Source organism: Pan troglodytes, chromosome 3 (assembly GCF_028858775.2).
Source record: "Pan troglodytes isolate AG18354 chromosome 3, NHGRI_mPanTro3-v2.0_pri, whole genome shotgun sequence".
In the NCBI taxonomy this organism is placed as follows: Eukaryota; Metazoa; Chordata; class Mammalia; order Primates; family Hominidae; genus Pan; species Pan troglodytes.
The window spans coordinates 52,357,877-52,373,715 of NC_072401.2; the positions used below are offsets into that span (position 1 = coordinate 52,357,877).

Consider the following 15,839-nt stretch of genomic DNA (forward strand, 5'->3'; position numbering starts at 1 on the left):
TTAAAATGGTAGTTTTCCAAACGATTGTCTTTGGCTGGCCTTCGATTCTAGTGGCATTTTGTCTACTGATTTACGTTCTTTAAAATCTATCAAATCAGACACCACTGATTTACATTCATTAAAATCTATCAAGTCAGACACCAGCTCTGCTTCACGAACTGTAACTTAGCTTTGTTTATGCCTGTGGTTAAATTCTTTTTTATTAAATTTCAATTTGTTATATGGTAAGTACCTATATGTAGCCCTTTTCTAAACTTCTTTGAGAGTCTATTTAGTTTTTTGTCAGTGTCACTTTCCAAGGTGATCCAGAAAACCAGATCTCTTCCTTTTAAAAAAGTTTAAGATGGTAATAGCAGGAGTGGCTTTTGAAGCAATTGAAGGGATACAGTATTGCTAATGAATGGTAGTTTTATATTCTTAGGAAGGTAAAATTTGAAATAATTTCAAAGTCAGTTTTATTAGCCATATTATGGTACTTTATGTCAAAAAAATGGAATGGAACATTTGAAATAGCACTGTGATATAGTTAAAAGAAACAATGAGAACGAACTGCTTCTGAGACATTTTGTCTTGAAACTGGAAGATTTTTTTTCTCTGTATCCTTTTCCTCCTTTGAAACTCAGATACTGAAATTTTAGTAATGATTTGGGTCATGCTGGCTCAACAAGCTAATTTTTAGAAATTTTATTTTGAGATTTGAGGAGAGCGTGGAGAGTAAGTTATTTGAGGAATTAGGATAAGAAGGCCAATTTTAAAACTATAGACACCGCCAGTCTAGTAAGTTGGAAGTGTTCTGTGAAGTCACTTAGAAAAATAAAAATGTATTAATTTTATGAAGAAAAGGCATAAGTAGAAGCAATTCTCATACAGTTATTTTAAAAGAATTTAGAATTCATGTCCTAAGGTGTAAGGCAATACTTTATCCGACATATGGGCCAACAAGTTGTCCTTGAGCAATAAAAATTGATGTCCCAGGTCATAAAAATATGTAGGACCTCACTAATTTTGAAAATTTCTAGCTTTCTTCCAAGGATTACTTGGTCTGTTTATGGACCATGTCAGTGGAAGACTTTCTTTTACTTTGTAAATTTGTTTTATTCTTGAAATATAATATAAAAGAATAATTAACATGCATTTTAAAGAAAATAATTAAATGAATAGTCATTCTCCTATTAGCCAATATTTTAAATACCTGTTTTAAAAAAGTGCACTGGGAAATATAATTTTCATTTATATAGGAGGCAAAATACTTATTTTTGTGTTGTATGTGAGCTTCTAAAAATCAATAAGAAAAAGAACAGTCTAGTAGAGAACGTATTAATAGTTCGTACCAGATGATGTACAAAGAGGTCTAAAATTGGACTTGATCAGCCTTATGCATAATAATAGTACAAATTGAAATTATATTCAATTACATTTTTCACCTATCAGATTGGGAGAATTTAAAAAATATGACAAAATAGCCCTGTTGGTGAGATTATGGGGAAATAGGCACAAACACACCTTGTCATTATAGATCCCCTATACCTTTTATGTTTCCTGCGTTTTCTTTCACGATTATGTCTTTCTCCCAGATGTTACTACTACCCTGAATTTAGATATTGGGGTTATGTATGCATCTGTTAAAGGTGTTCTAACCTTTTTATGAATGGAATCCTACTGAATGTAATTTTTATGACTTGGTTTTTATTCAGCCTTATGTTTTTATGATTCAGCCATGTTGATGCATACATCTAATGACAGTTCTTTGTTTTACTGCTGTATTGTATTCTGATATGTGAATATGCTATAATTCACTCATTCTGCTGTAGATATTTAGGTTGCTTCCATTTTTGTTTTTGGCTACTATAAGCAGTACAGCCATGAACATACTCATACATGTCTCCTGATATACTTCATAGGAGTGGAATTGGGATGTAGAGGTCTGTACATCCTTAGGTTTTTTTTAGGCAATACCATAATGTTTTACAAAGTGGTTGTACTAAAAGATTCTACTCAAAATAATACAGTTTTCATTTTCAGTCTTTTCTCCAACACTTGATATTGTCAGATTTTTAAGTTTTGTCAGTTATTGAGTATGAGTTTCTAACTGTACTCTTAATTTACATTTTCCTAATTGCTGATAAGATTTCGCATCTTTTCATGTGTCTGTTGGCCATTATATTTATTTGAAATTACTGTTGATGTTTTTAGCCTATTTTCTATTTGATGATTTCTTATTGAATTGGAGGAGTTCTTTTTTCTATTTTGCGTTATAAGTGTCTTCTCCCACTCTATGGCTTTTCCTTTTGTTTTTCTTTCTGGTATCTTTTTAATGAGTAGAATATATATATATATATATATATATATATATATATATATATATATATATATATTTTAGACAGCGTCTCACTCTGTTACCCAGGCTGGAGTGCAGTGGCGCGATCTCGGCCACTGCAACCTCTACCCCACGGGTTCAAGTGATTCTCCTGCCTCAGCTTCCCAAGTAGTTGGGATTTACAGGCGTGCATCACTATGCCTGGCTAATTTTTGTATTTTTAATAGAGACGGGGTTTCACCATGCTGGCCAGGCTAGTCTCGAACTCCTGACCTCAGGTGATCCTCCCACCTCAGCCTCCCAAAGTGCTGGGATTACAGGTGTGAGCCACCACGCCCGGCCAGATTTGATATTTTTAATGTAGTTGAGTTTTAAAATCTTTTCTCTTGTAGTTAGTACATTTGTGTGTTGTTAATAACAGAAATCTTGCCCTTCCCGGATCAGAAATATATTCTCTTGTATCATCTTAAAAGTTTTGAGGTTTTGCTCTTCGCAGTTAATTCTTTAATTCATTTGTAACTGATTTTTTTTTTTTTTTTTGGGACAAAGTCTCGCTCTGTCGCCCATGCTGGAGTACAATGGTGCAAATCTCAGCTTGCTGCAACCTCTGCCTCCTGGGTTCAAGCAATTTTCCTGCCTCAGCTTCCTGAGTAGCTGGGATTACAGGCTCCCGCCACCATGCCCAGCTAGTTTTTGTATTTTTAGTAGAGACGGGTTTTCACCATCTTGGTCAGGCTGGTCTCGAACTCCTGACCTTAGGTGATCTACCTGCCTCAGCCTCCCAAAGTGTTGGGATTACAGGTGTGGGCCACTGCGCCTGGCCCTTGTAACTGATTTTTAAATATAGTATGAGGAGTCTAATTTGGTGAGGAATTTAATTTTGTTTTTTCCCTATGAGTAACCAGTTGTCTCAACATCATTAGTGAATAGTTTTTCCTTTTCTCAGTGATCAGTAAAGTCACTTCTCTTGTGTATTAACCATGTCTAGGTCTATTTTGGGAATTTCTTTTCCTTTCCATTAGTAAATTTGTCTAACCTTGTACCAATTAGCATATTGTCTTAATTATTATGGCTTTATATTAAAACTTGATACCTGGTTTTGAAAGTCTCCTCACATTTTTCTTTAGCAGTGTTTTGACAATTTGGGCACCGTGGCTCTTCCTCATACATAAGAAACAGCTTGTTAAGTTTCATGAAAAACTCTGTTTGAACTCTGGAATTTCATTGACTGTCTGGATCAATTTAGGAAGAATTGACATCTTAATTGTATTCAATCATCCTATTCATGAATTTGGGCTCTTTGTCCATTTATTTAATGTCTTCTAATAAAATTTTATAGCTTTCTACACCAATCAAGTACATCTGTTAGACTTATTTCTAGGTACTTTATACTTTTTTTTTTGTTTTTATTGTAAACCACAACTGTCTTTTTTCCCTTTTTTTTTTTTTTTTTTTTTTTTTTTTTTTTTTTTTTTTTGAGACGGAGTTTCGCTCTGTTGCCCAGGCTGGAGTGCAGTGGCGCGATCTTGGCTCACTGCAACCACTGCCTCCCGGGTTCAAACGATTCTCCTGCCTCAGCTTCCTGAGTAGCTGGGATTACAGGCTTCTGCCACTACATCTAGGTAATTTTTGTGTTTTTGGTAGAGACACGGTTTCACCATTTAGCCAGGCTGGTCTCAAATTCCTGACGTCAGGTGATCCACCCTCCTTAGCCTCTCAAAGTGCTGGGATTACAGGTATGAGCCACCGTGCCTGGCCAACTGTTTTATTTTTTAAGGTTTTTTCTTCTTTTTTTTTTTTCTCTTTTCTTGGTTATTTCCTATTTGCTATTGGATATAGAAATACAATTGGTTTTGTTTTTTGTTTGTTTTAAAATTAATCTTATAGTGAGCCTTCTTGGCTAAACTCTCATTCTTCTAAAAACTTGTCTGCAAATTTTTTGGAGTTTTACATGCAGTAATCATTTCATCTGCTGAAAATTATAGCTTTTTTTTTTCTTTTCCAGTTCTTACATATTTAATTTTCTTATTTTAATGCACTGACTCTAGGATAATTCATATGATGTTGAGTAGAAGCATTAATACTGGGCGTACTTCTGTTGTTTCCAGTTTTAAAGGGACTGCTTCTAATAGTTTTTATTAGGAATGATACTTGCTGTATGTTTTTGTTAAAAAAGTTTTTTAGATTTTAGAAGTTTCCTTCAATTCCTACTTTGCTAGTTCATTTTCAGGTATTTTATCAAGTACTTTTCTCCTGTAGAGATGATTATATTATTTTTCTCATCAAAAGTTAATAAGGTAAATGTATGGTAAAATATATATATACATATACATACACACACTTTTTTTTCCAATTTTAAACAAATTTGCATTGCTGAGATAAACTCAACTTAGTCATGTTGTTACATACTTTGGATTTAATTTGATAAATATCTGTCTAGAACTGTAAAGGCTTTGAGATTTTACCCTACTTAAAAGCTCATAAGTTAGGCAGTTACTGGTTCATGGATGGTGGCAGAAGACATAAGATTCCTGGGTCAGAGAAAAAGAACATTATTACTCAAGCTACAAAATGGGCCCAGATGCAGGCTGTGTACACAGTCAGTTTGTATTGCATGCAATTGAGTAATCCAGGTCTGGGGTCCAGCACTTTTTAAGTAAGCAGCAAATATTGTAGCAAAATAGCAAAAAGCTACTAGTCTTGCTTCCCCAGGGTAACAGTTACATGATAGTAATGATGGGTTGCCTTGACCTATTTAGTTGCCTATATAAGTAATTATAGAAACTACTCAGTATCAAGAGACGGATAACCCTTGGAATCAGTCACACTAACCAAGAATGCAGAGGGAGGCACAAGGCCCATAGTAGACTGATTCTCCTAACAAATTTTTAAAGGATTTTTCTGTGTATGTTCATGAATAAAGTAGACCTGTGTCTTTCATGCATGTGTATCTAAGGTTTATAATGACCGTAGAAGCAGTGGGGAAAATTCTGTATTATTCAGTTCTCTGAAAGAGTTTATGTAAAATTGAATTAATGTATTCCTTGAAATCTTGGTAAAACAGTCCTGTAAAACTGTCATTGCCTGGTGTTTTCTGTTTTCATTGAGAAGATGTTAACTACTATTTCAATGTATTTTAGTTATGAGAACTTTTGAGAAATTTTTTTTTTAAGTGAAAGCAAGTTTATTAGGAAAGTAAAAGAATAAAAGAATGGCTACTCCATAGGCAGAGCAGCCCTTAGGGCGCTGGTTGCCCATTTTTATGGTTATTTCTTGATTATATGCTAAACAAGGGGTGGGTTTTTCATGCCTCCCCTTTTTAGACCATATAGGGTAACTGTCTGACATTGCCATGGCCTTTGTAAACTGTCATGGAGCTGGTGGGAGTGTAGCAGTGAGGACGATTGGAGGTCACTCTTATTGCCATCCTGATTTTGGTGGGTTTCAGCCGGCTTCTTTATGCAACCTGTTTTACCAGCGAAGTCTTTATGACCTGTATCTTGTCCTGACCTCCTATCTCATCCTGTGACTTAGAATGCTTAACCATCTTGAAATGCAGCCCAGTAGGTCTCAGTCTTACTTTACCCAGCCCCTACTCAAGATAGAGTTGCTCTGGTTCAGAGAACTCTGACATTTCTCTGCTCCCTTTTATAAGAGAACCTTTAATCCTAAGGGTTGCAGAGGGACGAGAGTGCATCTTCTGTAACTTCTTCATGCTGAACAGAGGCGATGATATTCCTTTCTAACTTTTGGGGTCTCTTGTATTTGGGGTAGAGAGGAGCTCAGTCAGAAAGCGTCAGTATGTTGAGAGCCATTCATAACTCCGAGTTCTGACAAAAGGTGATACCTAAAGTTGGCCGATTGCTGTTGTGCGCAGATGATTTTCCTTTGGGTCAGGGGTCTCTTCCGTATTACTGCTTCCATGGTTTGCCAGAAAGATGTTACTGGAAAGGGGTCCCAATTCCAGTTCTTGGATCTCCTGCAAGAAAGAGTTTGGGGCAAATCCATACGGTAAAGTGAAAGCAAGTTTATTAGGAAAGTAAAGGAATAAAATAAAATGACTACTCCATAGGCAGAGAGCCAAGAAATTTCTGTTAATGAGTCAATTTTGTTGGATCATCTCTGATATTTTCCCTTTTCTCTTTTTAAATGGGACATACGATTTATTCATATTTAGATTTACATGTTTTATCTAATTTTATTATCTTTTTCTGGAATATGACATCCAATACATGCAATATATTAGTAAAGTGATTCATATATAGTTACTATATAATTATCTATATATTCATAGTCCGTTTCCAGCTATTGTTTAGCTGGTATTAGACTGTGATACTTAAAATGTGGAGATTATTATGCCTTTAATTCCATATTACCGTGGAGCTTCTTCTGGTTCTAACAAGACAGCAGAACTCAACTATGCTAAAGGCATCAGTATATGTTGGTGGCAACTATGCATTGTTTGGTTCTGGAAGTTGAGATAAATGTGTACCTATACTGGATTATAGATTTACATACTTTCAAATATAAGCATTTAAGGCTACAGCTTTGCCTGTTTGGCTACTTTTTTGTTGCATACACTATTTTGATAGGAAGTATTTCATTACTGTTTCGGTCTAAGTATTTTTAATATGGGTTATTATATCTTCCTTGACTTGTCGGTTATTTAAAATATTATTTAAAATTTCCATGCATGTGATTTTAAATTTATTTTTATTGTTAGCTTTAAACCTAACTGCATTATAGACTAATGAACCAGTTCTGTGACATTTGTTGATTCTTGCCCTATGGCATAGTATATGATTGGTTTTTGTAAATGTTTAACCTGTATCTGAAAAGAATTTCTTTTCTCTAATTGTTGGGCACAGGATTTATATATTTGTCCATTAGTTCAATTTGTAAGTTGTATTTCTCAGATTTCCTATGTCTTTAGAAATTTTTGACTGTTGGCTTTTTCTGTATTTTTGTTAAAATTTCCATTAAAATGGAATTGTTTATTTTCTTATGTAGTTCAGTCAGTTTTTGCTCTACATATCTTGGGTTTATTTTATTAGGTAGTTCCCACTTAATATTGTTATAATCTTATGATGATAGTGTCTTTTGGTGAATTGAACCCAATACTAGGTACTGAGCTTCTTATTAGGATTTTTTCTTATAGTCTGTATTTCTAATATAGCTATGCCAATTTTCTTTTGGTTAATGTTTGTCTAGTATATATTCTCTCATCCATTTACTTTCAACCTTTTGTGTGCTTACATTTAGGTATAGGTCTTATAAATAGTATATAGCTGGACTTTGTTTTTAATCCATTCTACTCTTTGTTTTTAATGTGGGTTCAGACCAGTTGACTTACATATAATTATTGATATTTTTGTTATTGCTGTCCTACCTTTTGATTCCACTGTGGGTAATTTTTTTCTGCTTCCTCGCTTTTCTAAAAGTAGGTTTTTCCCATATTTTTCATTCTGTTTACTTTCTCTTCGTTTGAAATTGCTCTATTCTGTTTCTAGACTCCTTGTGTTTATTCTTGAAATGGTGCCTTGAATATATTTTTTTAAAGATTACTTTTAAAGTAACTTTAAAAATTGACCTGCTATTTATATATAGTGAAATTCTTACCTCTTTGGTGTATAGTTCAGTGAATGTTGACAGACATGTAGTTGCATAACCAGCACCACAGTCAAGAAATAGAACAGTTCCATCACTCTCCAAAATTCGTTTATGCCTGCTGAAGTCAATACCTTCTTCTCTCAGCCCTTGACAACTACGTTTCCAGAATGTCATATATTGGAACATACAGTATGTCACCTTTTGAGTCTGGATTCTTTGGTTTAGCATAATGTGTTTGAGGTTCATTCATGTTGTGTGTATAAAACCTGTGGCACATCCATATAATGGAATATTACTTAACAATAGAAATGAAGGCAAATTTGTTTTTTTGAAATTTTATAGTTTTAGATTTTACCTTTAGGTTGATGGTTTGTTTTGAGTTAATTTTTATATACGGCACAAGGTTTATTATTTTGCATATGCATGTCTAGTTATTCTAGCACTATTTGTTGAAAAGATTGTACTTTCTACATGGGATTTTCCTTGCAACTTTGTCAAAATTCAGTTGCCCAAATATGTGTGGATCTACTGCTACACACACTATTCTGTCCCATTGTTCTATGCTAATACCAAAATGTTTGATTGTTGTAGTTTTATGATCAGCTATGATACAGGGATTATGAGTTTCCAAACTTTGTTCATAGTTTTCCAAGTTGCATTGACATTTCTAGATACTTTGCATTTTCATATACATTTTAGAATGAACTTATGATTTGTGCAAAATATCCTGCTGAAATTTGTCATGGGATTATGTTGAATATACAGATCAGCTTGTGGATAATCAATACCTTAATCTTGAGACTTAATACTGAGTCTTTCACTCCAGTATAGCTCTTCATTTACACAGATCTTCTTTGCTTTATTTTCAAATAAAGTTTTGTAGTTTTCAGGGTATAGATCTTGTAAATATTTTGCCAGATTTATATCTACTTACTTGATTTTTTATGCTATTGCAAATGGTACTGCTTTTTAAATTTTCAGTTATTCATTGTATAGAATTAAATACAATTGATATTTAATTGTATTGGGCTTGTCTCTTGTGATGTTTGTAAATTTACTCTTTCTTGGAGCTTTTTACGAACTCTTGATCTGTGAACACAGTTTCATTTCTTCCTTTCTGATATGTATTTTTAATTTCCTTTTTCTTGCTTTATCACATTGGCTAGGACCTCTAGTACTATATTGAATAGAAGTGACAATGGTTCACATCCTTACCTTGTTCTTGATTTTAGGGGGAAAGCATTATCTTTCACCATTAATGTTAACTGTAGATTTCTGGTAGATATCCTTTCAGGTTAAATAATTTTTCCTTCTTCCCCACATTTGCTGAATGGTTTTTGTCATTAATGCAAGTTGAATATGGACAAATACTCTCTGGAAGTTGTTGCTATTACTTTTATTTTCAGGAAGAGTTTTCAGAATGCTTTAGAACTCAAAACGTTTCTGTTACTGCTTTCTTAAATGATTGGTAGCATTTTCCAATAAAACCATATGAGCTTGGAATTTTCTTTATGGAAACATTTTTAACTTCTACATCAATTTCTTTTGTAGATACAGGTCATTAAGGTTATCCTCCCACCTTTTTCTTTTTTTCCCCTATAGCCATGTCAGCTTTCTCCTGCAGTCATTTGGTTGATTCTCCTGCACTAATTTGGTTAATTCTCAGTGTTCTCAAATAGTTGATTCTGACAACTTTTTTGTTTTGTTTTGTTTGTTTGTTTGGATTCTTTGGTCGTTGTTGCTTGTACAGAGCAGCACATTTTTGGAGGTTTTTACTCTGCCATTTTTGCTGATGTTTTCTATCCATTTCATTTTGAGTGAGCTTTGGTAGTTTCTGTCTTTCAAGGAATTTGTCCATTTCTTCTAAGTTGTTAAATTTACACACATATAGTTTTCTTAATATTTCCTTTCCCTGGCTGGGCAGAGTGGCTCATGCCTGTAATCCCAGCACTTTGGGAGGCCAAGGTGGGCAGATGACGAGGTCAGGAGATCAAGACCATCCTGGCTAACACAGTGAAACCCTGTCTCTTCCTTAAAAAAAAAAAAAAAAAAAAAAAGCCAGGCATGGTGGTGTGCACCTGTAGTCCTAGCTACTCAGGAGGCCGAGGCAGGAGAATGGCGTGAACCTGGGAGGCGGAGCTTGCAGTAAGTCCAGATTGCGCCACTGCACTCCAGTCTGAAAAAAAAAAAAAAAAAAAAAAATTCCTTTCCTTTTACTGTCTTTTTGGCTGTCCCTTCATTGTTGATATTTATAATTTGTGTCTTTTCGTTCTGGTCAAAGAGAAATGTGTCAGTTTTATTGCCTCTTTTTCAAACTGTGCCACGTTTTGAATTCGGTATTTTTTTTTTTAATTTTATTGATTTCTGCTCTTATTTCTTCTGCTTGCTTTGGGTTTCATTTGTTCTTATCATTGAGTTTAGATCTTTTTGTTTCTAATATCAGCATTTAAAGCTGTAAGTTTCCCTCTAAAAACTGGTTTTTCCATATCCTACAAATTTTGATAATGTCATGTTTCCATTTTAACTCAAAACATTTAATTATACTTTTATTTTTTGAGACAGGGTCTCAGTCTGTCACCCAGGCTAGAGTGCAGTGGTCTTATCATAGCTCACTGTAGCCTCTAACTCCAGCACCCAAGCAATCCTCCTGTTCAGCCTCGTGAGTAGCTGAGACTATAGGTGCACACCACCATGCCCAGTTAAATAATTTTTTTTGTTTGTAGAGATGGGGGTCTCACCATGTTGCCCAGGCTGGTCTTGAACTCCTGGCCTCATGGAGTTCTCCCACTTTGGCCTCCCAAAGCACTGGGATTACAGGTGTAAACCACCATGCCCGGACCAATTAAAACATTAAAAAATCTCCTGGTGACATCCTTTTTGGCTTATGGATTATTGGGAAGTGTGATGTTTAATTTCAGAATATTTGGGAACTTTCTGGGTATTTGTCCGTTGGTATCTAGTTTTATTTTGTTAGGCCATAACTGTATGTTTTGTATGATTTTATTTCCTTTTTAATCTGTTACAGTTTGTTTTCTGGCCCAGAATATGGTCTCACTGGCCCAGAATGTTCATGTGCACTTGGAACGAATGCATATTTTTTGGTTTCCGAGTGGAGTATTATGTAAATAATAGGCCAAGTTGGTTGATAGTGTTCTGTTTTTCAACCTTACTAATTTTCTGTGTGCTTTTTTCTGTCAGTAACCATAGGAGTGTTTGAAGTCTCAATTACAATTCGTGTAACTCTTTGGGGATACTATTTTATTGTATTCTAGCTCCTGTTGTCGCTGCTGACACTTGTCATTCTCCTGTTTATTCTTTTGATATGGTTGTTCTTTCAACCCATCTTGGTCTTTTGTTTTTTTTTCTTCTTCTTTTTTGGAGACGGAGTCTCGCTGTGTCGCCCAGGCTGGAGTGCAGTGGCGCAATGTCGGCTCACTGCAAGCTCTGCCTCCCGGGTTCATACCATTCTCCTGCCTCAGCTTCCCAAGTAGCTGGGACTACAAGCGCCCGCAACCACGCCTGGCTAATTTTTTGTATTTTTAGTAGAGACGGGGTTTCACTGTGTTAGCCAGGATGGTTTCGATCTCCTGACCTCATGATCCACCCGCCTCGGCCTCCCAAACTGCTGGGATTATAGGCGTGAGCCACCGCGCCCAGCCACAACCCATCTCGTTTTAAAGTCTTCTGTTTGTCATTTTCTAGTTTGCACTATAATCTGTTTTTAAATGAAATCCTTTCATAAACTTCTTTGTATATATTGTGCATCTTGTATCAGTTTATTTATTTAAAAAACTGGTTTTTGAAAATTTGCAGCCTTTCCTCTTCAGATACTGCCTTTTCTCACTTCTCTCTCTAATCTCTCTTTCTGGCTAGGAGTTAAATATGTTTACTGTTTGCTGTAGGTGTTGATGTAGTGGTAAGGTGCGGAGGGAGAGGAAGTGCCCTATAGTCCTGTAATTAGGTCTGCCTTAGTGAGCCAGAGTTGACTATTTCCCTACTTGATGTCAAAGGCTAGAGAGGGCATTTATCTTACTCTAGGTCTGTTAAGCTTTGGGAAAACTTAGATGCTGGTAAAATAGTTTCCTTTGAAGATAGTACTTACTAAGGAGAACATTACTTTCTCTTGCCCCCTTTTGGAAGAATGAGGAGATTTTTCTCCAGTCTTTATAGTAAGACTCCTGGAAGTAAAACTTAGGAAAGTGTGGGAATGCCCTAAGACTAGGCCCTCTTGGAGTTTTTAACTCTCAGGCTAATCTACATGGAGCCTCCAGTAATTTGTCAGTTACACTTTAAAGTGTTCTAGTTCTAGTTCTAGCTGTGGACTTCTGCTGCCAGTAAGTTGTGATTCTCTGTATCTGCTTGTTTGTGTTTGGGACAGCAGTTTGTCCTATAACCTCAATTGTGAGGACAGGAGTGACAGCTTTTAAAATCTTTACATGTTGGATCAGAACTTAAGTCTTGTTCTTCTTTCTAGAACTCCGATTTCATATAGTATTCTAACTTCTGTATCTTTTACTGTCTTACGTTTTCCATCTTTGTGACTCTCAGTGACGCATTTTGGATAATTTTCTTTGAATCTGTTTTTCTTGATGACTGATTTTCTTTTCAGCTGTGTCTAATCTGCTGCCTAACTCATTCATCAAGAGTTTTTTTCCCCCTAGTACTTGGAGTTATAATTACATTCAGTAAAATATCCAAATATTTAAAATCCAGTTTCACTAATTTTGACAAAGGTATACACCTTAATAGCCAGCACCTAAATCAAGATAGAGTATTTCCGTCACCCTAGGAAGTTTCCTCTTCTCACTTGCAAGTCAATTAGAAACTACCAACCAGACTTCCAAAGTATTCATACCATTTACCAGTAATTGAATTGAAGTAGAAGAGTTCAAGGTATTCTGCATTCTTTGTAACATTTGGTTGGTCATTAAAAAAATTTGTTTAGGCCAAGCAGAGTGGCTCATGCCTGTAATCCCAGCATTTTGGGAGGCCAAGGCCAGAAGTTCAAGAGCAGCCTGGCCAACATGATAAAACCTTGTCTCTACTAAAAATACAAAAATTAGTGGGCGTGGTGGTGGGCGCTTGTAGTCCCCATCTGCTTGGGAGGCTGAGGCACGAGAATCACTTGAACCCGGAAGCTGGAGGTTACAGTGAGCCCAGATTGTGCCAGTGCACTCCAGCCCAGGCAACAGAGTGAGACTGTCTCAAAAAAATTTGTAGCTGTGCTGGTGGGTATGTGTTGCATTGAAGGTTTGGTTGATTTGTTATTTAACAGAACCTTCAATTTTGGAAGTTCTTTGGTTTTTATTTTTTCAAATTTGGATGCTAGACTGTTGTTGCATGCTTGTCTTAATGAATACCTCCTTTATTTCTTAAGGGACTATATAGTCTGTTACCAATAGTGTGTTCTTTGATGTATGATAAATCTGTACTCTTAGTACTCACACATTCCTAATTACTGTTATAACAAAATTCTTTTCTTCTCACATTTCACTCACATATCTTGGTAACACATTTTCTTCTTACTTGAAATACGTTTGTTTTCCCTATATGTAATATAAGTATTCTACAAAGACCCTTCTTTTTTAAGATATCACTCATTCTTTCTCCTATATGGCTATTTGAGTTTGTCTGTGGTCTTAAAAGATAAATGCAGGTTTTCAAAGATTAATGTAGAACCTATAGGATTACTTCAAGGTGCCAGGTTGTGATATTACTTCAGAATTGACTATGATTAATATATATGCTTTTATGTATATGTGTATATATGTTTTGGACAAGCCCAAATTTTAGAGTTCTTAAAGAGAATATTTATTTACACATACATTTTTAAATGTATATAATAGATTAAATACAGTAGAATTCAATTTAAGAAATTGAATTTAAGAAATTAGTATTTTATTTTATAGTATACATTTCTGTCTTGCCTTGCAGTTATAAGTTTTACAGGTTTTATTTTTGTCTTCTGCTTTAGGCAATCCTTTATCACAGGATATTCTCAACTTATACCAGGACCCAGATGGAACCCGAAAGCTACTGAACTTCATGCTTGACAATCTCGCAGGTAACTGTTAGTGACAAAGCTGTAAAATAAATTCTACAGATACTATGAACTAGCTAATATGTGTTCCTCAAGAGCATCTGACTGTTTTTTATAATTGCCTATGGGTTTGGAGTTCCTTCCATTGTGTATCCTATGTTAGTGGAACATTCTTCTTTTCATATACTGAATGTTTTCTATTTACCAAGCAATATGTTAGGAGATTAGTTGCATTATTTTGTTTAAGAACCTAGGACATAGGAACTTTAACTCACAGTTTAGAGATGCAAATTCTGAGATTCAGAGACTAAAGTAATTTATTTATACATAGCTAATCAGTGCCAGAGCTGTGAATCTAAGATTATCTTTCTCTTAATCACAAAAATACACAGTTATTAGTTGTTTGCATTTGATGCAAATGACTTGGAACCCACACATTTTACACATTTTTAATGAATGAAATGACTAGTTTGATTCACTACGCGTTTGTGGAAATTTTGCAGCTAGGTTTTAAATTAAGAACACCAGATTTATTTAAATACAATTTAAAATCATTGTATTCCAAATGGAAGTTTTCTTCTATAAGAATACCAGGCTGGATGTGGTGGCTCACACTTGTAATCCTAGCACTTTGTGTGGCCGAGGAAGGCGGATCACCTGAGGTCAGGAGTTCCGAGACCAGCCTGGCCAACATGGTGAAACCATGGTGAAACGTCTCTACTAAACATACAAAAATTAGCCAGGCGTGGTGGTGCGTGCCTGTAATCCAAGCTACTCTGGAGGCTGAGACAGGAGAATCCCTTGAACCTGGGAAGCAGAGGCTGCAGTGAGCTGAGATCGTGCCACTGCACTCCAGCCTGGGTGACAGAGCGTGACTCTGTCTCAAAAAAATATATATTAAAAACAAAAAAAGAAGACTATTAGGTATTTGATTTAAAACTTTTTTTTTTTTTTTTTGCTTAAGCTCTGAAAATATGAGTAAAAGTATGGAGATACTACTGCATACAAATATTTTTCTTAGCATGATGTCTTTCTGAAATAACAGAATTCTGAAACAGCTAGAAAAATCATAAGTTCCAGCATAGTGGCCATGATGACATTTTGGCTATATTCTTTTAAAATTCTCTTCATCATAAGACGCCCTTCTTCCCCACTCCTTCACATAAAGTAAGGTTTATAATAAGGTAAAACTAAAGTAATATTATCTGAAAAGTTTATGGCTAAAAAGACTAAAAGATGATCAATAGAAATCAGCAAATTTATTATAGAGGCCTTCTTAGTAAAGAATTAGGAATATGTGGCAATTTAATTAAGCTGTATACATAGCATATGTATGCTGTTTCTAACTTACTTTAAAATTAAATATCTCGGCCGGGCATGGTGGCTCACGCCTGTAATCCCAGCACTTTGGGAGGCCAAGTGGGCAGATCACGAGGTCAAGAGATCGAGACAATCTGGCTAACATGGTGAAACCTCATCTCTACTAAAAATACAAAAAATCAGCCAGGTGTGGTGGCACGTGCCTGTAGTCCCAGCTACTTGGGAGGTTGAGGCAGGGGAATCGCTTGAACCCGGGAGGCGAAGGTTGCAACCTTCGCCTCTCGCTTGAACCCGAGATTGCGCCACTGCACTCCAGCCTGGGCGACAGAGCGAGACTCCGTCTCAAAAAAAAAAAAAAAAAAAAAAAAAAAAAAAAAAAAAACTCTTGTCGCTATAGATGTAGCCAGTCAATCCAGCCATATATGTGTGTCATTTGTAAGGAGTTCTTGTATGTTTTAGATGTAAGCTTTTTTTTGGTAATATGTTGCAAATATGTGCTCCCATGCTATTATTAAATTTTTCGTTCTCTTAATTTGTCTTTTGACAAACAGA

At 35.5% G+C, this 15,839-nt stretch overlaps 1 protein-coding gene across 13 annotated transcripts in view; it reads left to right on the forward strand.

The window, feature by feature from the left end:
• The window catches only part of CNOT6L (CCR4-NOT transcription complex subunit 6 like), a 103,614-nt gene that overhangs the window by 45,757 nt on the left and 42,018 nt on the right, over window positions 1-15,839 (forward strand). For all 13 annotated transcript variants that reach the window (XM_054683779.2, XM_009447688.5, XM_063809517.1 and 10 more), the window contains exon 5: window positions 13,902-13,991. In XM_054683779.2, the coding sequence (XP_054539754.1) occupies window positions 13,902-13,991 (90 nt within the window). The remainder of the gene's footprint in view (window positions 1-13,901; window positions 13,992-15,839) is intronic.